Genomic DNA, 23,298 nt, shown 5'->3' on the forward strand with positions numbered 1-23,298 from the left:
TTTTTATATATATTTTTATTTTATTTAAATATATTTTTATTTTATTTAAATATTTTTTTATTTTATTTAAATATATTTTTATTTTATTTAAATATATTTTTATTTATGTATTATTTCACTGTTGTTGTGATTTTAGTTTTCCCTCTTAGCAAAAGTTTTGATAATAAACTGGTGGAATAGTGGAATAATGATGATGTGTATATAGTCTCCATTGTAAAAATTAACATCTAGAATATGATTATTGTAACCCATGAGACTTGTGGTACATGATGCTTAAAGGGTTAGTTCACCCAAAAATGAAAATTCTGTCATTAATTACGCACCCTCATGTTGTTCCACACCCGTAAGACCTTTGTTCATCTTCGGAACACAAATTAAGATATTTTTGATAAAATGGCTCAGTGAGGCCTCCATTGACAGCAAGACAATTAACACTTTCAATGCCCAGAAAGCTACTAAAGACATATTTAAAACAATTATTGTGAAACGAGAATGCTTTTTGTGCACCAAAAAAACTAAATAACGACTTTATTCAACAATATCTAGTGATGGGCGATTTCAAAACGCTGCTTCATGAAGCTTAACGAATTATTTGTTTCGAATCAGTGGTTCGGAAAGTGCATCAAACTGCCAATATACACGCTCTGAACCACTGATTCGAAACAAATAATTCGTTAAGCTTCATGAAGCAGTGTTTTGAAATCGGCCATCACTAGATAGTCGTTATTTTGTTTTTTGGCGCACAAAAAGTATTCTTGTCACTTTATAACATTAAGGTTGAACCACTGTAGTCACATGAACTGTTTTAAATATATCTTTAGTAGCTTTCTGGGCATCTGAAAGTGTTAATTGTCTTGCTGGCAATGCAGGCCTCTCTGAGCCAATGGATTTCATCAAAAATATCTTAATTTGTGATGAACAAAGGTCTTATGGGTGTGGAACGACATGAGGGTGAATAATAAAATGACAGAATTTTCATTTTTGGGTGAACTAACCCTTTAAGGTTAATAATCAAAAGCGGTTTGTGTACTCAGTGGTCCAGGTGGGCTTCCCATGTCGAGGTGACCAGGATGGTGTGGCAGCATTTGAAGTGACCATTCTGGTGATGGATGCCGGAGGAAACATCATCCTGAGGACGCCACACAATGCCATCTTCTTCAAAACATGCCAGAGAGGTGAGCTTTCAAACTTTGTAGATGTTGATGCACAAAATGGGTTAAAAGAGATTGTTATGGGAATGTAAATACTGGATCAGACATTGAAACTTTGCAGTTAAAAGCCCAGAATTTTTTATTTCTCAGAAAAGTTTTCAAGTTCATTCAGCTCATCTTTATTTCCCCTAAAATAGAATATAAACAGATGCAAATGAAACATTTGTTGACATATAGAATGAGTATAGAGCTGTAAGATGATGAATGTGGTATTCTGTATATGGTAAGATATGTTAAAACGTTTGGGATCCAGACATTATTGAGATCCAAATCTCTAGAGAAGACATACATAACTATTCAAAAGTTTGAGGGCGGTAAGATTTTGTGTTTTTGAAAGAAATTAATATTTTATTCAGTAAGGATGCATTAAATTGAACAAAAGACATATTAAAATGTATAATGTAATATATTTCACATAAATGCTGCTCTTTTGAACTTTCTATTCATCAAAAAAAAAAAGTTTTCCACAAAAAATATTACTCAGCAATTGTAATTATCAACATTTATAATAAGAAGAAATCTTTCTTGAGCTCTAAATCAGCATATTAGAATGATTTCTGAAGGATCATGCGACAGTTTTAAAAATATATTAAACCGCTCATATTTCATCATATTTCACAATTTTACAAAATAAATGCAGCCTTGGTGAACATTAAAAATATTAAAATAATCTTACTGACCTAAAACTTTTGAATGGTAGTGTATGTGAAATTAAAGTTTTTTTTAACTCTTATTTGCTCTAGAAGAATCATTTGAGACATTAAAGAGATCTTATTTATGATTTTGAGCATGGTTTATCTCCTCTCCCTCTTACTCTTCTTTAAGTGTATTTGGTAAGAGAAGCAGAGACCATGGTACTCTCAACCTCACCCACAAAGCCATCGCTGGCTCATGAGGTCATGTGAATCCTGCCAGCTGCAGCCCTTTAGAATGAGCGTGTTATGTTTTTCTCTGATCCCCCCCTCCCTTCTCACACACACTAACCTCACGGTGTTGCATTCCCCTACACACCCTTCTCCACCCCTCTCCATTCGGCGTGTAGACTTCACAGATCAAATGGTCCATCTGTCTGAAGCCACCCCGCAGGGAGGAAGCAAAGTGTTTCCTAGTGACAGCTGAGGGTGCCTTAATGACTAGTACTCACAAGTTGTTTTTTTTTAAAAGACTGGCTGCTTGAATTTCACCCACAGGACAAAATTACATTGACGAAGGTGATATAGCTTAACACTTTCGAGTTTACCCTCTTTTTGAGGTCCATTATTAACAATATTGGACATTTAGTTTCACGTTTTGTACATAAACGGAAACATATCTGCATGGATGTTGCATTGAATGAACCTTAAAAAGGTTAGTTTAACCAATAATTAACATTCTGTCATCATTTACTCACCCTCGTGTCATTCCAAACTTGTTTTGACTTTTCTTTTCTGTGGAACACAAAAGGAGACGTTTAGCAGAATGTCCAAGCTGCTCTTTTCCATACAATGACTAATGGGGGGTAGACTAATTGGAACACCTAATATTTGGCAATATTATTGAGATGAATGTACTGACACTATTGGATGAGAACTGAACTGAGCTGGATGATGACATAACTGCTTCATAGCTGAATTGAACTCATTCCATAACTGATTAACTTTACACAGTTATTGAACCGGAATGAATCAACACCGAACTGATTTCACCTGAATAATTACGGTTTACTATTATATTTTTAGAGCTGCTTTACAGCAGGATTGAAGTCTCTTTGCATCACTGAATCATTATTTTCCTGTTTATCACTGTAAAGCTGCTTTGAAACAATCTGTATTAAAGCTCTATATAAATAAAGGTGACTTGACTTGACTTAAATGGATAGTTCACCCAAAAATGAAAATTGTTATTATTTACTCACCCTCAAGTTATTCCAAGTTTCTTTCTTCTGTTGAACACAAAAGTAGATATTTTGAAGAATGTTGGTAACCAGACCGTTGACAGTAGCCATTGACTTCCATATTAGGATTTCCATATTAGGAAAAAAAAATAAAAATACAATGGAAGTCAATGGGTACCGACAACTATTTGGTTACCAGCATTCTTCACAATATCTTCTTCAGTGTTCAACAGAAGAAAGAAAGTCTAGCTGTATTACTAGTCTTTTTTCTTTGTATTAAGAACAGACCCAAATTTAAAGGTGCCCTAGAACTTTTTTTTTTAAAAGATGTAATATAAGTCTAAGGTGTCCCCTGAATGTGTCTGTGAAGTTTCAGCTCAAAATACCCCATAGATTTTTTTAAATTAATTTTTTTATCTGCCTATTTTGGGGCATAATTAGAAATGAGCCGATTCAGGGTGTGTGGCCCTTTAAATCTCGTGCTCCACGCCCCAAGAGCTCGCGCTTGCCTTAAACAAGATAAAAAAAGTTCAAACAGCTAATATAACCCTCAAAATGGATCTTTACAAAGTGTTCGTCATGCAGCATGTCTAATCGCGTAAGTACAGTGTTTATTTTGATGTTTACATTGATTCTGAATGAATTTGAGGCTATGCTCCGTGGCTAACGGCTAATGCTACACTGTTGGAGAGATTTATAAAGAATGAAGTGTTTATGCATTATACAGACTGCAAGTGTTTAAAAATGAAAATAGTATGAAAATGAAAATAGATGGTAACTTTAACCACATTTAACAGTACATTAGCAACATGCTAACGAAACATTTAGAAAGACAATTTACAAATATCACTAAAAATATCATGTTTTAATGAATCATGTCAGTTATTATTGCTCCATCTGCCATTTTTCACTATTGTTCTTGCTTGCTTACCTAGTCTGTTGATTCAGCTGTGCACATCCAGACGTTTTGCCCTTGTCTAATGCCTTTCATAATGTTGGGAACATGGGTTGGCATATGCAAATATTGGGGGCGTACACCCTCACTGTATGTCTTTTTTATGTACTGAACTCTTGTTATTTAACTAAGCCGAGGTAAATTCAATTTTTGAATCTAGGGCACCTTTAAGATGTTATTCACTGAAAATCCTGCTTGACAGCATCAGCATTCACTTTCATTGTAAGAAAAAGAGCAGCTTGGACATTCTGCTAAACTTCTCATTTTGTTTTTCACAGAGAAAAAAAGTCATATGCGTTTCAAAACACATGAGAGTGAGTAAATGATAACAGAATGTAAAGTACACTAAACTAAATTATACCTAAAGATGGTTGTGAATTACACTGAAACATTTCTGCAACAGTATATGGGGCCACATTGTGTTTGACAGAGTTGTTGACATTGTGGTTTCACCTCAAAGCTATTTCCCTTCTTTTATAAGCTGGTGTCAGTACTGTTATTGAATTCACTGGCCTTTCAACTTCTCTCGGAATCTCATGTCCTTGAAGTGGCGTAGGAATGGAGTAAGTTATGGAGAGGAGATTGGTAGAGATTTAAAAAAAAAGAAAAAGGAAATGTTCTCACCATTTATGTCTTCTCTCCTCTTTCTGAAGCAAAGTGCCCTGGTGGTTGTCGGAATGGAGGCTACTGCAATGAAAGGCAGGTCTGCGAGTGTCAGGATGGGTTTTATGGCGTGCACTGTGAGAAAGGTAACCATATTTATATAGGCCCACCATCAAATCAATGTTAGCATGCAAGTTACTGACAGTGTAGTTTACTGCATATGAAACAAATTAAAATTTAAAAAAAATAAAATAAAATAAAATGTTAAACATTAAAATAAATAAAGAACAATGTATTTATATTTAATAAAACATTATGTAAATAATAAAATATTTAAACATTATAATTCAAATATAATTTTATTTTAATATTGATTTAAATATTTAAGTTTTGATTAATAGTTTTGGTCTTACTGGATCTCTAATGTCCCATAAAGGTCTCTTAACTTACCTACAACAAAGCAAATCCATTAACAACAGATGTAGAACCTTGTCATAAAGTGTCCACTGACAAAGAGAAGTGTATTCTACAAGAATTTATTTTTTTTTTTTCAGAAAGACAAGCTTCCTTTGGAAACAAATGAGTGCATATAGTTTATTATGATGATGATGATTATACTCAACCTCAGGGCCTCACTTCCCAAAATGCCTTGTGCAAATTACAAAGCGTGGTTAAGCCCGCTATGCGCTAGTTTATATGAGAGAATGGAGCATGCATGTATTCTAGAAGGTTTCTGAAAAAAAAAAAAAAAATGAATTACCCAGGTTGGGAGGCACAAACATGTGTTTTTCATCTATTTACAACTTTAAAGAGCGGTTTACCAAAAAAAAAAGGCTTCCATTAGCTGAAAATGTTTTCAATAATCCTCGATGTAGCTCTGCTGTGTTTGTACCTAAACCGCTTCCACAAAACACCTTTCATCCAACAGCTTTTGGCTGATTTGTTTTTGTCTGCCTCGCTGCCAAAACCACAAAGTTTTGTGCTTCACATATCAAGAAAACCTGCAGCCCAAATAACAGCAGCAACAAGAATTTTAACTGGGTTGTTTTTAATTTAAAACTAAAACTATAATATATTGACTACATAAATGTTTCAGCCTGGAAGCTCTGTGAAAAATTAAGTTACATTTTGCATTAAGATAATTTGCATCATGTGGCCTGAGCTAGTAATCGTGAAGCACATTTTAAGGCGTATTAGGTATAATACTTAAAGTAACAGACAAAATCCTCTTTTCCTCATTTTTAGCCCTGTGCTCCCCAAGATGTCTGAACGGTGGCCTGTGTATGAGCCCAGGTGTGTGTATATGTCCTCCAGGCTACTTTGGACCCAGCTGTGAGAGAGGTTGGTTTCCTACCTGTTTCCTACCTGTTCACGTATAGACTCATGGTGTCTGAAATGGTTTGATCAAGGATTTGGTCTCTCTAAACCCCTCCTTTCCAAGACCCTACTCTGCTCTGATTGGTCTGTTGTGATTGGTCTACTGCTTACAGCACATGTTGGAAAACAAACGCCCATTACCATATCTGGATTTCGGTTCCAGAGGCTTCCTCAGTGCTTGATACACAGTGACACGGACAGTAACGATGCCATCAGTTTTACCTTATCAATTCAAGCCCGAGTCCTCATCCTTTGGAAATGCATGCAAAGTGGATTTGCTTTTGCAGCACATATAACAGCACGAACCAAACTCTTCCAGGCCTCGGCTACAACTACTGTGTTTGAGGGCGGGTCAGAGTAGACATTTTTCACAGGCAGCCAATGAAGACCACAGGCTGGCATTATGCAAATTTGTTCCAAACATTTGTAGGTTTGTGCAGGAAGTAAGACTGGAATTACTGATGACTCGTTTCAGGCAGAACTGATTCATTATTTTTTGGGAGACAATAAATATCTAGTTCAGTAATAAAACTCTAGATGGCACAGTCTTTACATGCAATCTGCAAGCAATCACATTATTACCGCAAAACAAGCTCATGGGCCTCTGCTGCAGTCAAAGAGATTGCTTGTTCAACATTTAAATTATTATTCCAAATCACTAATCGATGTTGCATGATCTGCATTTATCTATTCATAAATGAAGCGAACACACACCTGTTCAGAATCATGTGTGATGTTTTACAAGTTGCGTTTGATGCAAGGAGTGAATAATTAAGCATATAAACAAATGTAGCATGAGAACATGCATTTTGAGTCGATAACAACAGCAGTTGCAGCAGAAAGAAAACTTTGCTTTGATGTTACTGCCAAGCATAGCTTGCATGAGAACATGTTTTAAGTGAAATTAGATTTTTTTCCATGAAGATAGAATGTGCAGGTTTGTTTGACACCCTGTGGTTTTGCTGTTTGTATATATATATATATATGTATATATATATATATATATATATATATATATATATATATATATATATATATGTGTATATATATATATATATATATATATATATATATATATATATATACATACAGGTACTGGTCATATAATTAGAATATCGTGAAAAAGTTATTTTTTTTTATTGTAAATTATTTTTAAAAAATGAAACTTTCATTTATACTAGATTCCCTACATGTAAAGTAAAACATTTCAAAAGTTTTTTTATTTTTTTTATTATTTTTTTTTAAATTTGTTGATTAGAGCGTACAGCTAATGAAAGTCCAAAATCCAGTATCTCAAAATATTAGAATATTTACATTTGAGTTTCATTAAATGACCATCCCTACAGTATAAATTCCGGGTATCTCTTGTTCTTTGAAACCACACTAATGGGGAAGACCGCTGACTTGGCAATGGTCCAGGAGACAATCACTGACACCCTCCACAAAGAGAGTAAGTGACAGAAGGTCATTACTGAATGTGGTGGCTGTTTACAGAGTGATGTATCAAAGCATATTAAATGCAAAGTTGACTAGAAGGAAGAAATTGGGTAGGCAAAGGTGCACAAGCAACAGGGATGACCACAAGCTTGAGAATACTGTCAAGTAAAAATGATTCAAACACTTGGGAGAGCTTCACAATGAGTCAAATGAAGCCGGAGTCAGCGCATCAAGAGTCACCACACTCAGACATCTTCAGGAAAAGGACTACCAAGCCACTTCTGAAACAGAAACGTCAGAAGCATCTTACCTGGGCTAAGGAGAAAAACAACTGGACAGTGAACAGTGGTCGAAAGTCCTCTTTTCAGATAAAAGTAAATTTTGCATTTCATGTTGAAATCATGGTCCCAGAGTCTGAAGGAAGACTGGAGAGGCACAGAATCCAAGCTGCTTGAAGTCTAGTGGGAAGTTTCTGAAGTCAGTAATGATTTGGGGGGCCGTGACGTCTGCTGGTGTTGGTCCATTGTGTTTTATCAAGTGCAAAGTTAATGCAGCCATCTTCCAGGAGATTTTGGAGCACTTTATGCGTCCATCTGCTGACAAGCTTTATGGAGATGCTGATTTCCTTTGCCAGCAGGACTTTAGCACCTGACCACAGTGCAAAAACCACTTCCAAGTGGTTTGCTGACCATGATATTACTGTGCTTTATTGGCCAGCCAACATGCCTGACCCCTGAATCTATGGGATATTTTCAAGAGAAAGATGAGAAACAGTCGATCCAACAATATATAGATGATCTGAAGGCTCAATAGTGCCTCAGCAGTGCCACAGGCTGATCACTTCCATGCCACACTTCACTGATGCTGTAATTTGTGCTAGAGCAAGTCATTTGCTGTAATATGTGCTGCCGACCAAGCATTGAGTGTACAAATGAACATACTTTAATCTTAGGAAATATTCTAATATTTTGAGATACTGGATTTTGGACTTTCATGAGCTGTACGCTCTAATCATCAAAATTAAAAAACTTTTGAAATGTTTTACTTTACATGTAGGGAATCTAGAATATATGAAAGTTTCATTTTCAAAAATAATTTACAATAAAAAAAAATGAACTTTTTCATGATATTCTAATTATATGACCAGCACCTGTGTGTATATATATATATATATATATATATATATATATATATATATATATATATATATATGTACTGTATATACATGTGTGTGTGTATATATACTGTATATACACACTGCCAGTGCCGGGCCAAAAAAATAGTCGCTGTTTGGATTTAAATAGGCAAATTATCAGGCTCAAATTGTGAAAAAATGGTTTGGAGGGAGCATGTAGAATCATTTTCACACATAAATTCGCACCTCTCAGTCCAGATCTTAAATTCATTGAAAGTCTGTGGGATGTGCTGGAGGAGACTTTACAGAGTGCTTGACTCTTGCATTGTCAATACAAGATCTTGACCATAAATGTATGCACCTCTTGATGGAAATAACATCACAACATTTATTTCCATCAAGAGGTGTATTATTTTTTTGTCAAGATCTTGTATTGACAATACAAGTCACTCCCAACCAAGACAAAATACATTAACATTGCCATATTCATCAACGTGCCAAGACTATTTTGAGAGTTGTCATGATCGAAGTATCTCGTTCAGTCATGAAACTCATGACCCTCCACCTCCCCCAGCTCCACCTGTCTAGATCATACTTGTTCTGCAAACCACAAACCATAAACCAATACTTAACAGGACAGGAACTTGACTATAACATGTTATAAAAGTAGACATAGAGTACACAAAAAAGGACAAGGTTCAGATGAAGGCTTTAAATACATATGGGTCAATACTTAACATGACTAATTAACAAATTAGACGGGAAATAGATTTATTTTTGGAAAGCGAGAAAATCTGATCACAATTTCTACATGTTGTTGTTTTTCTTTTCTTTTTTTTACAGCTGTTTTTAAATGATTTAGACCAAAAGGTCAAAACCACGAAGCATGATCTACCAAACTGTTACATAAATAAATAAATGTTTGTGCTTTATTTTTTTCTCTTTGTAGTTTGCGGCATGTTCATTGCCTTGTTTTTTTTCTACATTAACAGCAAACTGCAGCACCACCTGTTTGAATGGAGGGACGTGTTTCCATCCTGGCAAATGCATCTGTGCCGTCGGCTTTGAGGGAAGCCGCTGTGAGCTCAGTGAGTTCAGCTACACACATCTTCATCAACACTGTGAAAGGAACAAACTAGTCAGACAACAATAACAGCACAAATTAAATTTTAAAATTAGTTTTTAGAAAAGAAGTTAACTATGGACTGCAACTACTAAAAACTAAAAGGGTGTGGTTTTATGTGCTTGATGAATCATGGTACCATGGTAGCCTGTAAACTCAAAAGTTTCAGGTCAATATGATGTTTAAAAAAGAAATTAAACCATTTAAAATAAAAACATTTTTATTCAGCAAGGATGTATTAAATTGTGACACTAAAGACATTAATAATGTTACAAAAGCTTTTTTTTTTTTAACTTTGTTCATCAAAGAATACTGGTTTCCACAAACATTTCAAGCAGATAATAATAATATTTTTTTGAGTAAGGATCATGTGACACTGAAGACTGGAGTAATGGCTGCTGAAAATGCAGCTTTGCATCACAGGAATAAATTACATTAAGATATATATATATATATATATATATTAATGAGCTAAACAAAATCTATATATATAGCTATCTATCTATCTATCTATCTATCTATCTATATATATATATATATATATATATATATATATATATATATATATATATATATATATATATATATATTTTTTTTTTTTTTTTTTTTTTTTATCTCATGAACAAAAAAGTACCATTCAAAAAACATATTAGAAAATCCTGAACTTAAAAATGCTAATACTCTTCTGAGTTTTTGGACTACTAACTAAACAGCTCTATTAACTTATAATGTAGACTGTTAACTGGCAGTTACAGTTTTATCATCATCTTTCAAAGGGAAAGCTGTGTTGTTTTTCTTTGGTTGTAATAGGCTCACTTCCACAAATTGCCTTCAGAACAGTTCTCCAAGTAAACTTCCTAAGTGAAGTGTGTTCTCACATTAGTGTTAAATGGGCCGGCACCTACTTGGGCAAACACAGGATGTAATGCAGTTGTGTTGTCACCCTAATCACTAATAACAACCTCATGAGCTCACATACACTCAAGCAGTGTGGCGTTTTATCTCAGGCCCTGTTCTCTGACACAGAAATCAAGCTTTTTTCCCTTTCTTTTTTAAAAATATGTATATACACACGCACACAAACAAGTGTCCGTAGTCTAGTTCATTTGTGTATAAACAACTCTACTTTGACCCCAAATGTCAACCTTTCTTGTTCAAAGGCAGGAAGTATTGCAGTATGTAGAGGTGTTTGGTCTGAAAAGGGAGGGAAGAGAAAATATTGAGGTAACATTTCCGTAACATTTTAACAGCATTAAGCCAGTTGTTGCCGTCTGGTCCACTGCAGGTCTACTGCTTTGACATAAACGCCTGTTGAGGTCATGTTATGTAAAGACGTCCCCCCTTTTTGTCTAGTTTCATGGGTATGGATTTCGTTGATTTGTCATGGAACAAAGAAGCCGCTGAAATGCAGTCGATCTTGATCAAATATGCAGGTGTAAGAAGATCCGTGAGTGTTTGGAAAGGGTCTGTCCGCCTATGCACCCTGCTTTTGTTTTTTTAAAAGCATTAAATTTCCTTTTTATTTTATGTCTCTTTCACTTTACTATACTTTTCTGTACATCCTCTGCTGGGTGTTTTTACATGTTCTCAATATATTTGTCTCATTTTCCAGTGACAAATATCTAAATATCCTTAAAGCAAGACCAGTTACTGCAGGTTGTTTTCATTTGCATAAAACCCCAATGGCAAAAATGATAAAATAAAGCTTATAAAACCCTAATGGCAAAATAAAAAAAAGTGTGTGCTCCAAAATGTATATGTAAATGTTAAATGTAAAACATTGAGGTTCTCCAGTTTGTTTAAACTGGCATGAAAATTCAAATTTTATATAAATATAAATGTTAAAGCTGTAGTCCGAGATTTTTGGCCCTCTAGCGGTTAATAAACAGAACTGCATGCGTCTTGCGGAAGAACATTGTAGCCGGAGCTACTTTTCTCCGTGTATGTTTATGGCAAGTCATGCAGTTACTGTGATACTCTGCGGCGGGTCCTACCAGTCCGGTCTGAAATAGTCTGAATATAAACACTTATATTCCATAATGATTCAGAGTAAGACAAAAACACGGTTTGAAAAATGAATTCATGTTGTACATTCTCATTATATAATTTTTGTAAATTTTGAACACAAAAAAAGTTACGGACAGCAGATTTAAATGTATATCATTAATATACTGTATAATGTTCTAATAGATTTAAAAATTTAATTAAATAAATAAATATATATATAATTTTTTTTTCCAGTGTAATTCCCCAACGTCCATTAATTGGGATTGCGACTAATGCAGTTTGCGTTTTGTTGTCTGCAGGTAAATGTCGACAGCCTTGCAGAAATGGAGGTAAATGCACGGGGAGGAACAAATGCAAGTGCAGCAAAGGTTACCATGGCGATCTGTGCTCCAAAGGTGAGATTATCTCAACTTGGCAGAAGAACTGTGGACATTTTTGATCAAAAGCACGTTCCACTGCAGCACTGCTCTACGCGCTTTGCTCACGCACAATACACGCACTGTAAAAATTAACCGTCGGTGCTTGATTGCACCTTAAATTTTCCACTCGGGCTGCAGGCTTGCTGAACGGCACGATACATTTCTAAGACTAAACACTGCGTCTCTGTGTATGGCTAAAGAGTGTATGTGTATACGTGTGTGCAGCTGTCTGCGAGCCCAGCTGTGGAGCACACGGGACTTGTGTGGAACCCAACAGGTGCCAGTGCAGGGACGGCTGGAATGGACGTCACTGCAATAAGAGTAAGACAACATCCCTTTTCCCAAGGCCAAGTTACTAATTGCCACCTGGAAATGGATTCGAGAAAGAAATCCGCTGTAATGTCAGGGTATTAACATGGATATTTAGACATATTACCACAATAATACCATCGTTTTCTGGACATGTACAAATTATATTCTTGGTGGTACCGAGGATTGAACCTATGATATTTTAAAGGCTCCTAATTTTGTTTTGGAGGTGTCCTTCAAACAGTGTCTGAAACAGTTTGATCAAAGATTTGGTCTCTCTAAACCCCTCCTTTCTGAGAGCCTACTCTGTTTTGATTGGTCAGATGGCCCAGTCTGTTGTGATTGGTCTACCACTTATAGCGCGTGTTGGAAACGAAACCCCCATTACAATATCTGAATTTCAGTTCCCGAGGCTTCCTTAGCGCTTGATACACAGTGATATGAACAGTAACGATGACGTCAGTTTTACTTTATCAATTCAAGTCAGAGTCCTCATCCTTTGGAAGTGGATTTGCTTTCGCAAAAAACAAAACAAAACAAAAAACATGTCGACAACACAAACCAATGTTTGAGGGCGGGTCAAAGACGACGACATGCCTACAAAGGTTTGTGCAGGAACTTAGATTGGAATTACTGAAAACTTGTTTCAGGCAGTTCAAACTGAAAAAAAAAAAAAAAAAAACTAAAGATAACTCATTAAAGATAATTCATGACCCTTAAAACTAAAATAGATTCAAAATTTTATATAAATAAAATATTTTTGATTTATGGTATATTATAAAACTTTATACAACCTCTATAACCCACTTGCATTAAACATGAAATTAGCCACTAGACAACAATGACACTAGATTTAAGCATTTTTAAATGATACCAGTTAATGCATTAACTTTTGCAGCCCTAAAATGATTAAAACAACATATGTAAATGTAGGGGGAAAAAAAGACAGAAAAGTCTGTGTAAAAACCCCAACTAAAATTAAGCAAAAAGATAATATAATCTTGTATAATTTTTGACATGCGGAAGTCATGGTCTGTATCAAACTTTATATATATATATATATATATATATATATATATATATATATATATATATTTGACCATGGCACTGCCACAATATGTTTTTGTCTTACCCTCATGCATTTAGTTTATAGTGCTATTTAACAATTTTTAACAAACTATTTTCCCTAGACAAGGGCCAATAAGTAGTAATAAGTTTATATCATACCACAGTTTGCCCCATTTGAACTAAAAGCCTGCCAAAAAAACTTGTTTTTGTAGTAGTCAAAATGTCTTGTTTTTATTAATTAAAGGTGCCCTAGAATCAGAATTTGAATTTACCTCAGCATAGTTGAATAACAAGAGTTCAGTACATGTAAATGACATACATTGAGTTTCAAACCCCATTGTTTCCTCCTTCTTATGTAAATCTCATTTGTTTAAAAGACTTCCGGAAAACACTCGGATCTCAACATAACACCGACTGTTACGTAACAGTCGGGATCATTAATATGTATGACCCCAATATTTGCATAATGCCAGCCCATTCGACACATTAGACAAGGAAAGGCAGTATTAACGGCTGGATCTGTGCACAGACAAGGTAAGCAAGCAAGAACAATAGCAAAAAATGGCAGATGGAGCAATAATAACTGACATGATCCATGATATCATGATATTTTTAGTGATATTTGTAAATTGTCTTTCTAAATGTTTCATTAGCATGTTGCTAATATACTGTTAAATGTGGTTAAAGTTACCATCGTTTCTTACTGTATTCACGGAGACGAGAGTCGTTGCTATTTTCATTTTTAAACACGTGCAGTCTGTATAATGCATAAACACAACTTCATTCTTTATAAATCTCTCCAACAGTGTGTAATGTTAGCTTTAGCCACAGAGCATAGCCTCAAACTCACACAGAATCAAACGTAACCATCTAAATAAATACTTTACTCACATAATTCGAAGCATGCATACAGCATGCATGACGAACATCTTGTAAAGATCCATTTGAGGGTTATATTAGCTGTGTGAACTTTGTTTATGCGATGTATATATAGTCGAGAGCTCGTGGGGCAGAGGGAGCGCATCTCTTAAAGGGGCCGTGCTGAAAAAATCAGTGCATAGTTAATGATGCCCCAAAATAGGCAGTTAAAAAAAATTAATTAAAAAAAATCTATGGGGTATTTTGAGGTGAAACCTCACAGACACATTCAGGGGACACCTAGGACTTATATTACATCTTGTAAAAAAACAATCTAGGGCACCTTTAAATATTTTATTATTTATATAGACCATGATACTGCAACAGTATGTTTGTGTAAGGCAAGTTACCTTTGTTAACCCCTTGCATTTAAGCATTGGTAAAGCAATTTTTAACCAAATGTAAGGGTCAATAAGTAGTATTGAATAGTTTCACATACCAATGTTTGCACAATTTGAACTAAAGCCACATCAAAAACTGCTTGATTCTCAGTCATAAATGCTGTTCTGCAAACACACATATGATTGCTCTCTTCCTCCAGGATTTCGTGGAGGAGTCTCCAACAACCAGCGGGTCTCTGGTTCCAAGCACAAGTCACAGCCTGTGGCTGCGAAGGACACAAAGGAAGCGCCCGAATCCAGTCAGCCCTCTGAGACCAACTACGTGGTTTAAGCATCTAAATTTTGGGCCAACGGCCCCTCCATTTCAATGTCGCCTTCCCCAGAACAAAGCTTTCATCATTCTCTTCCGATCCAAATCGGGACACTCCCAAGCTGGACTGCTGCTTTCTCAGAGCGAGACTTGTTTTTGTAGGACAGTCACAGTGTCTTATTTTACCACACTAGCGCATTTGATATAATATCTCCCACATTCACCCTTCATCGAGCTTCTGTCCTGCGTCAACTGAGAGGGGAGTGAGTCACATGGTTGTGGTGAACGTCTGTGATGTTTGTGCATAGCCCTGCGGTTTAGCTTCAGATGTGGCGTTGAATCACTTTGAGAAGTGTACGCTACGATCCGAGAACTTCCGGGTGTGGATCCAACTTTTCTTAGGATGGTAATTGCTGTGTTTGGCTTGTGCTCGAGGTTTGTCAGATTGACCTGCTCATTTTGTAAACATGTTGTCACCATTATTGTCACTAACTTTCTTTTTAATGCAAATCATACTTGTGTAGTAGCTTCTCCAATAAGTACTTGTATAAGTAATATGTATCCTATTCATGTTATGTAAAATTGAAATATATAGATATATATTTAGATATGGGTAAACAGTCTTTAAGTGTATGCTTAACGTTTTCATACCTATGTCATGTTGTCATAAACATAAAGCCAAAAAATCTTCATTTTTCATGTGACTTCATTATACAAATAAAACATGTTTTCTTGGAGTCTGTGAAGATGAAGTGTCTTAACTCTTAAAAGGACAGTTTTGTCATCATTTATTCACCCTCATGTCATTCCAAACATGTATGACTAACTTGCATTTGTGGAACACAAAGGGTCTTAGACTAAGTCTGTCAAGCTCCAAAAAAGCACCATAAAAGTGTAAAAATGGTCCATACAACTCACTGAAAATCTGAAATCTGAAACCCATAAGACCTTTGTTCATCTTCAGAACACAAATGAAGATATTTTTGATGAAATCTGAGTTGTTGTTTTTTTTACCTCCCATAGAAAGCAATGAAATTATCACATTCAAGGTCCAGAAAAGTAGCAAAGACATTGTTAAAATAGTCAATGTGACTACAGTGGTTCAACTTTAATGTTATGAAGGGACGATACATTTTGTGCGCAAAAACAAAACAAAAATTACAACTTTATTCAACAATTTCCTCTCTACCCTACCATGGGTTAGTTTTACAATCTCTTTATGAACTTTATGAAAGCTTTAAAGTTTCAGTTGTGTAGCTGTCAATGGAGGGACAGAAAGCTCTCAGATTGAAAAGATCTTCATTTGTGTTCTGAAGATGAACGAAAGTCTTACAGGTTTGGAATGACATGAGGGTGAGTAATTAATGACACAACATTCATTTTTGGGTGAACTAACCCTTCAGTATTTTTGTGGAAACTGACTTTTTTTTGTTGGATTCTTTGATGAAGAGAAAGCTCAATTTATTTGAAATATAAATGTTTTGAGGCATTATAAATGTCTTTACTTTTGATCAATTTAATGATCCTATATGGCACAGTGCTGGAACATGACTCTTAATCTTTCTTTAACCTGCTTAAATGTTATTCCGTCATTTGTTCCACAGGGTTTCTATAAGGGAGGATTGTAAAAATAAAGAGTTTTACGGGCCAGTCTTAAGGCTTCTGTGCAATTGCAGAGAGTCTACACTGTGGTGGGTCTTACTATGTGTGCACTGGCAGGCAAATAAGTTGCTTGTTGCTCTCCAGTGTAGAATAAGTGATGCTTTCTTACTAAATAAAATCCCAAGTATTCACATATTTCCCATCTCAAGTATAGTGGAAAAAAGCAAAGCTGATAGAATGAGTGCAGATGTTTACCATCTCCACCATCATGAAATGAATTGTCAGATGTTGGTTCCGGTAAAAGTAACATCATGCAACTGGAATGTTGATGTCTACTCACCAAATACATAAAGCCTTGTGCAACAGCCACCTGGAAGAGCACTCATCCTTTGAGCTAATCACTCAAAAAGCAATCTTTGCTTTTCAAGGTTGAAAAGGTCTTGGTAAGAAGAATGATAGCAATGTGCATACAAGCATACACACACATGCAGACTAGGAGGATCATTCACACATTACACCAATTAACCTCTATGGGGGGGCGCCGCTCGATCAGCCGTGCTTCCCGCCGCGGTTCAGAGGAAGCTGGTGTGGTGGCCAGAGAGGACAGGTGAAAATAAACAGATGGTCGGGTGATTATTTGTACTGTTCCACATCACATAGCAGCTCGGCCCACCATGATTTGACTGCGGTGCCCATGGGAGCCACGCGAAGTTGCCCTGTCAGGTCACCTTTCATGGAGGAAATACAACAATAACAAAAACACTAGGTGGAATGTCAAAAATGTAGCAGGCAAATGAAATGGCGGTAACCATGGAAACCATGGAGTCATTTAGTGCCCGTGAATTTTCCAAACATCTGGTAACTTTCCGTTAAACAGGTGCAGGAACAGGTATGTTCCATTTGTATCTGCCTCTGGGCGCCGAAGCGGGTACATCAGAAAGATTCGGTCTGTTGAGAATCAATTGAAATGTTCTCTCCATTACACTTCATATAATGGCTCCTCTGAGAATCATAACATCAGAAAATTCACCTTCTGATCACATAGGTCAGAATGAAGGGCAAAATAATATACTTACAGGAAATACTTGAAGGAATATTCCAGATTCAATAGTTGTAATGTTGGTCGTTCACACCAAGAAAGATAACTGTAATGATAACTACTGTTTAAAGGTGCCATCGAATGAAAAATTGAATTTACCTTGGCATAGATGAATAACAAGAGTTCAGTACATGGAAATGACATACAGTGGGTCTCAAACACCATTGTTTCCTCTTTCTTATATAAATCTCATTTGTTTAAAAGACCTCCGAAAAACAGGCGAATCTCAACATAACACCGACTGTTACGTAACAGTCGGGATCATTAATATGTACGCCCCCAATATTTGCATATGCCAGCTCATGTTCAAGGCATTACACAAGGGCAGGACTTCTGGATGTGCACAGCTGAATCATCAGACTAGGTAAGCAAGCAAGGACAACAGCAAAAAATGGCAGATGGAGCAATAATAACTGACATGATCCATGATTACATGATATTTTTAGTGATATTTGTGAATTGTCTTTCTAAATGTTTCGTTAGCATGTTGCTAATGTACTGTTAAATGTGGTTACCATCATTTCTTACTGTATTCACGGAGACAAGAGAGCCTTCGCTATTTTCATTATTAAACCCTTGCAGACTGTATAATTCATAAATACAACTTCATTATTTATAAATCTCTTCAACAGTGTAGCATTAGCCTGTTAGCCACGGAGCACAGCCTCAAACTCATTCAGAATCAAATGTAAACATCCAAATAAATACTTTACTCACAGGAATCGATGCATGCATGAATGACGAACACTTTGTGAAAATCCATTTTGAGGGTTATATTAGCTGTGTGAACTTTGTTTATGCTGGTTAAGGCAGTCGAGAGCTCGGGGGCGGGGAAGCGCGAGATTTAAAGGGGCCGCGCACTGAATCGGTGCATATATAATTTTGGCTCAAAATAGGCAGTTAAAAAAATTTATAAAAAAAAATCTATGGGGTATTTTGATCTGAAACTTCACAGACACATTCAGGGGACACCTTAGACTTATATTACATCTTGTAAAAACTGGTTCTAGGGCACCTTTAATTATAAAATATAACTATGAAGCATAATGTAACAATCATTCTAATTCTATGAGAGTACTGAAATCAACACACTTTTATACACAATTATAACAGCATAACAATATCGTTGGAATCACCTGATTCAAGCGCTGTAGCGCACATGAGGGAGCTTATGGTGGAGAGCGAGGGCATGGAGGAAGGCCCCACCCACTGTACCACCACTGAGGATGAGGATTCTGAAGTAACCTGTCTTCTATCATCATCTGAGCTATCTGCCTGTCCCGTCACGGCCATGGAGGTCGTTCCACTGACCAAAAATAAAAGAAAAAGAAAATATTGTTTTGATCAATGTCATTTTAAAGACTGAACCTAAAGATAAAAAAAAAAAAAAAAAATTGCAACGGAACTTGGGCTAAATGAGCTCGTTGTATGTGCATATGTATGATGGCATTTTGACCAGCTGAGAACTTGCAAAGAATTTATAAAATGTGTAAATGAGTCAAAACAGCGCCAGGAATTCCTCTGTTGCACACAAACGAAGATCTGCTGTTAGGAGGTGGCGTTTCTGACGCCTGTACCAAACTGTAATGGCAACGTAGCTCCTATGATGAGAAAAAACAACACATCCTGTTTGATTTGTTTAGATCTATCTTTGGTCCATGTTGCGTTCATATTTCTGTCGAACCGCACCAGAGTTTGTTTGGAAGTGGAAGTTTGTTTCCCCTTGTTTCGGGGTTCAGATGGCAGCATTCACACTTAACTAAATAAACCGCACTAACAGAGCAATTGCACTAGAGTTCATTTTAATTGAACCAAACTTGCCAAGTGTGAACACACCCTTAAACAAACCTGACACACATGCCTGAAATTTACACCTGAGAGCTTCACGGAAGGAACTTTGCGGATGTGATGATGTTGTGAAGGCCCTGGTGAAGAAGAGAGAAGCAAAAGAAGTCAGTCTGGTGGGGTAGTATGAGTCTGTTTGTGCCAGTCAGGAAAATTCCCCTGTGGTGTGGAGGAGAAAGACAGAACCAACAAAAGCAACAAGCGCATTATGCCCACTGTGGCGAAAGGTTCTCGTCATTGTCCCAGCAAAAGAGAAGCAATGAAAGCAGGACATCAAAGGGTGGGCAGGAGAATGGGCTGTCTGAGCCAAGAGCTTTAGATCTGCTCTTCCCCCCATACATAATCACCCCGCTGGAAAATACAGTAGGCTTACAGGTAGAGGTCGAGAACACTGCAGCATGGTTACTGGGGATGGGCACTGACTCTTAATGCAAGTGCCATTGTTATAGACACTCTGAGCTTCAATTAGCTTTATATTGAAAGGTAAACTAAGATTTAAGACCAAAACACATACATGTATCTATCAGAGTTCAATCAATTTCCAAGACCTTTCTAGATTTCCCAGGGCTTTGACTTATTAGATTAAACTATTAATTAATACAATAAAAGTTCCAAAAGGGGCGGGCTTTTCACAAGTGATGCCACTGAAGAACCAATTTTGGTTCCACAAAGAACCTTTCAAGAACCATTCCTTCTTATAGTGTGAAGAACATTATTTTTACCCAAAGAAACTTTTTCCACTATAAAGAACCTTTTGTGCAACTGAAAGTTTTCATGAATGCTAAAGTTTCTTCATAGAACCATTGATGCCAATAAAGAATATTTATTTTTAAAAATTGTATGCAATGGTATGAAATTCCTATGATTTTTCCATAACTTTTTAATACTTGTGTTGGAAATCTCAGAAGCATAGACCAGGAGACTTTGGGATCTCTTGAAGCAGAAGTTACTCTTTATTGAGAAACACGCTGTGCGTCGCTGTGGTCATCCAAAATCTAACTAAGGCAGTGACTTGGTAGTTCATATACATTCAAGGGGGAGGGATACATAGAGTAGGGGTGTGGACAATCTAAACAAAGGATGCAAATGCAGTACAGGAATCAGATCATTGCCTACATTTCCCAGCCATGATCTAATCAGCATAAATGTGTCATTCAAATGCATAGGTGCTAATCCAATCAGTCTGGCAGTATCACCTATACCTTTACATTATCATAGAGACAAAAGCACAGCTGTATCTTGAGCTTGTCCTGCCAAATGGTCAGGATGTAGGATCCGCAGATCTTAAACAGATTCTTAAATTTGTAATTCCACAGTTCCCCCTTTGAGAGTTCTAATAACTCTCACATAATACAAATTTAAACCTTCTTAAATCCCTTCTATAACATATGTTTGTTAACATAAGTTCCATCTTCCAGTCATGCAACTTGTAACAGTTACAGGCACATACATCTTATTCTGTGTCGTGTCCAACATTTACATAAGTGTTGTTCTTTAACTTGAGTATACTGTTGACACATATACAACGCAGGGTGGTAACATGTTGTATTAACTACATGATGACACAGAAAAACCATGTAGCATAAGCGTGGAAGTCCTAAAAGTCCATGGCGCCTGAATAGCTGTGGAGTCTGTTCCCGGGAGAGTCCATTTCCATGTTTGTCCCAAGATGATTATTTGTCATCGTGCAACTCCAAGTTGCTCTGATGAGTCCGTCATCATGAAGGTTGTTCATGGATATCTGAGGTGATGCTTTACACCAGGTGCTGCTTGTGAGACGTCATGGCATATACACATACCTGCACACAAGAAAACAAAGAGACAGCAGACCAGCAGTATTCATGCATAGACTTTAGTACGTTAGACCTCTGATGATCGTATAGTTTTTCTGTCTAACTCTGATCATCATAAACTTCTAGTGATCGTATAGTGGTTTTGTTCTTCTTTTTCTTAACCTAGTCTTAATCAATTTGACACCTATAGACCAGTAAGGTGGGGATAAACTGAGAGAGGGGGAAACCTATGAGGAAGTCTTCACCACAGGGTTAACCCCGAGGCCTTTTGCACTTCGGTTCTTCCCTGGGCTCCTCACTGGTCTGTGTGTCCTATTCTCTCCCTGTAATTAAATTGCAAACTTTATTGTGCTACATCTCCATCTTCCATTGAAACATCAGTCATAGCAGACATCACAACCCATAGAGGAGTGAATGGAGTGTGCTGTAGCATAACATTTAAGGCTGTGAGTGTACTTAACCTGTGTCCCCAAATGGTGGAAGTGATAGTCAACTTTCTTTTGTTCAGAATGAGTCTTTCAGCTTTCTAGTAGATTACTGGGGAAATTAAGCACTCACAGCCCAAATGGTTAGCATGTCAGCAAGCTGTTGCTCCAAGAGTTTGGAGAAGAGGGGAGGGGCAGTTTCAGTGTAGCAAGTAGACTGAGTAGGAGCTGAGTAAAGCTGTTCATTTCTTTTAATGTCTTTTTGTTTTTCCTACACTCTTTCATCCAATGTCCAGGTTTACCACAGTAATGACAACTGCCTTCTCTCTTAGGACGTTTACGTTTCTGTCGATTCTCTGTGTTGACCTTAAAGGATGCTGCTGCAATCTTTACTCTTGTCTTGACATCTGAGTCTCTTTCCCAAATAGCTAACCTATCCAAGCTGTTTTGCAGGGTTCCATTGGACCATGTGAGGTCTAAGAAAGGCAATGCATTTCTGTATTCTGATGAAAGCCCATCAAACCACATGCGGACCAGTGGTCCATTATCCTCTAACACCTTCTCTGGAGTGTCAGCTATTCCACTGTATGCTGCAGCTAACTGACAAAATCTTTCAGTGTACTCACTTACAGTTTCATCCTTCGTCTGTACACAACTAGTGATCTTTGACCAGTCTACCTTTGGTCCAACAAGGTTCTGTAACACTCTCAGAACTCCTTCTCTCAATTCACCTTTGCTGGAATGCTGAAACTCAGAATTATTTACAGCACTTTCAAAATCATTGAATTCTGACTCTTTCAGGATTTGTGACATTAGCTGGGTGACGTCAGCTAGGGACATATCATAGAGCTTCATTTTTCTGGACAACTCTGTTCTAAACTCAGAAAAGTTTCTATGCACTGATGGCAAATTCTCAGCAATTCTTTCTATGTCTTCAGGACCTATAGTGGTACTGACCGCTTGTAACTGCAGTATGGGGGTTACAGATGGAACTGTGTCAACCCCTTTTGCCCTACTCTGAGCCTTTTGTCTCACTCCACACACTTCAACTGCATTTACATCTTTATCCATGAATCCAGTATTGCTATTGCCCTCTAGTCTACAGAAAGACTGTAAGTCAGGATAGCTTTCATCTGACTGTTGGTCTTTTGAGTCACATTTGGTTAATGCTTTGTTACGACCCAACTTCTGAGTGAGACGAGACACTCGAGTGTGCAACTGTTTGTTCTGCTCTTCTAACTTAGTAATACGTTGGATTTGTTTTTGTGCAATGGATAGAGTAAATTCTCTGTGGCAGCAGATAATGCCCTTCATATTTTTCTTCCGAATACAAGCACCAAGTACCTTTTTGCATTCTTCAATGGACCAAACTTTTTCTGGATGAATCCCAAATTTCTTTGTCAAATCCAATCTGACTGACTCAGTCACTATTGAGTCCATGTGCTTTC

The 23,298-nt window shown here is 36.8% G+C and overlaps 1 protein-coding gene across 2 annotated transcripts in view; it reads left to right on the top strand.

The window, feature by feature from the left end:
• Positions 1–15,823, top strand: part of wif1 (wnt inhibitory factor 1) — a 19,414-nt gene extending 3,591 nt beyond the window's left edge. For both annotated transcript variants that reach the window (XM_048156394.1, XM_048156393.1), the window contains 7 exons: positions 1,035–1,175; positions 4,693–4,788; positions 5,888–5,983; positions 9,584–9,679; positions 12,021–12,116; positions 12,366–12,461; positions 14,977–15,823. In XM_048156394.1, the coding sequence (XP_048012351.1) occupies positions 1,035–1,175; positions 4,693–4,788; positions 5,888–5,983; positions 9,584–9,679; positions 12,021–12,116; positions 12,366–12,461; positions 14,977–15,107 (752 nt within the window). In that variant the 3' untranslated portion in view covers positions 15,108–15,823. The remainder of the gene's footprint in view (positions 1–1,034; positions 1,176–4,692; positions 4,789–5,887; positions 5,984–9,583; positions 9,680–12,020; positions 12,117–12,365; positions 12,462–14,976) is intronic.
• The last annotated feature ends 7,475 nt before the right edge of the window (positions 15,824–23,298 follow it).

Source organism: Megalobrama amblycephala, linkage group LG14 (assembly GCF_018812025.1).
Source record: "Megalobrama amblycephala isolate DHTTF-2021 linkage group LG14, ASM1881202v1, whole genome shotgun sequence".
In the NCBI taxonomy this organism is placed as follows: Eukaryota; Metazoa; Chordata; class Actinopteri; order Cypriniformes; family Xenocyprididae; genus Megalobrama; species Megalobrama amblycephala.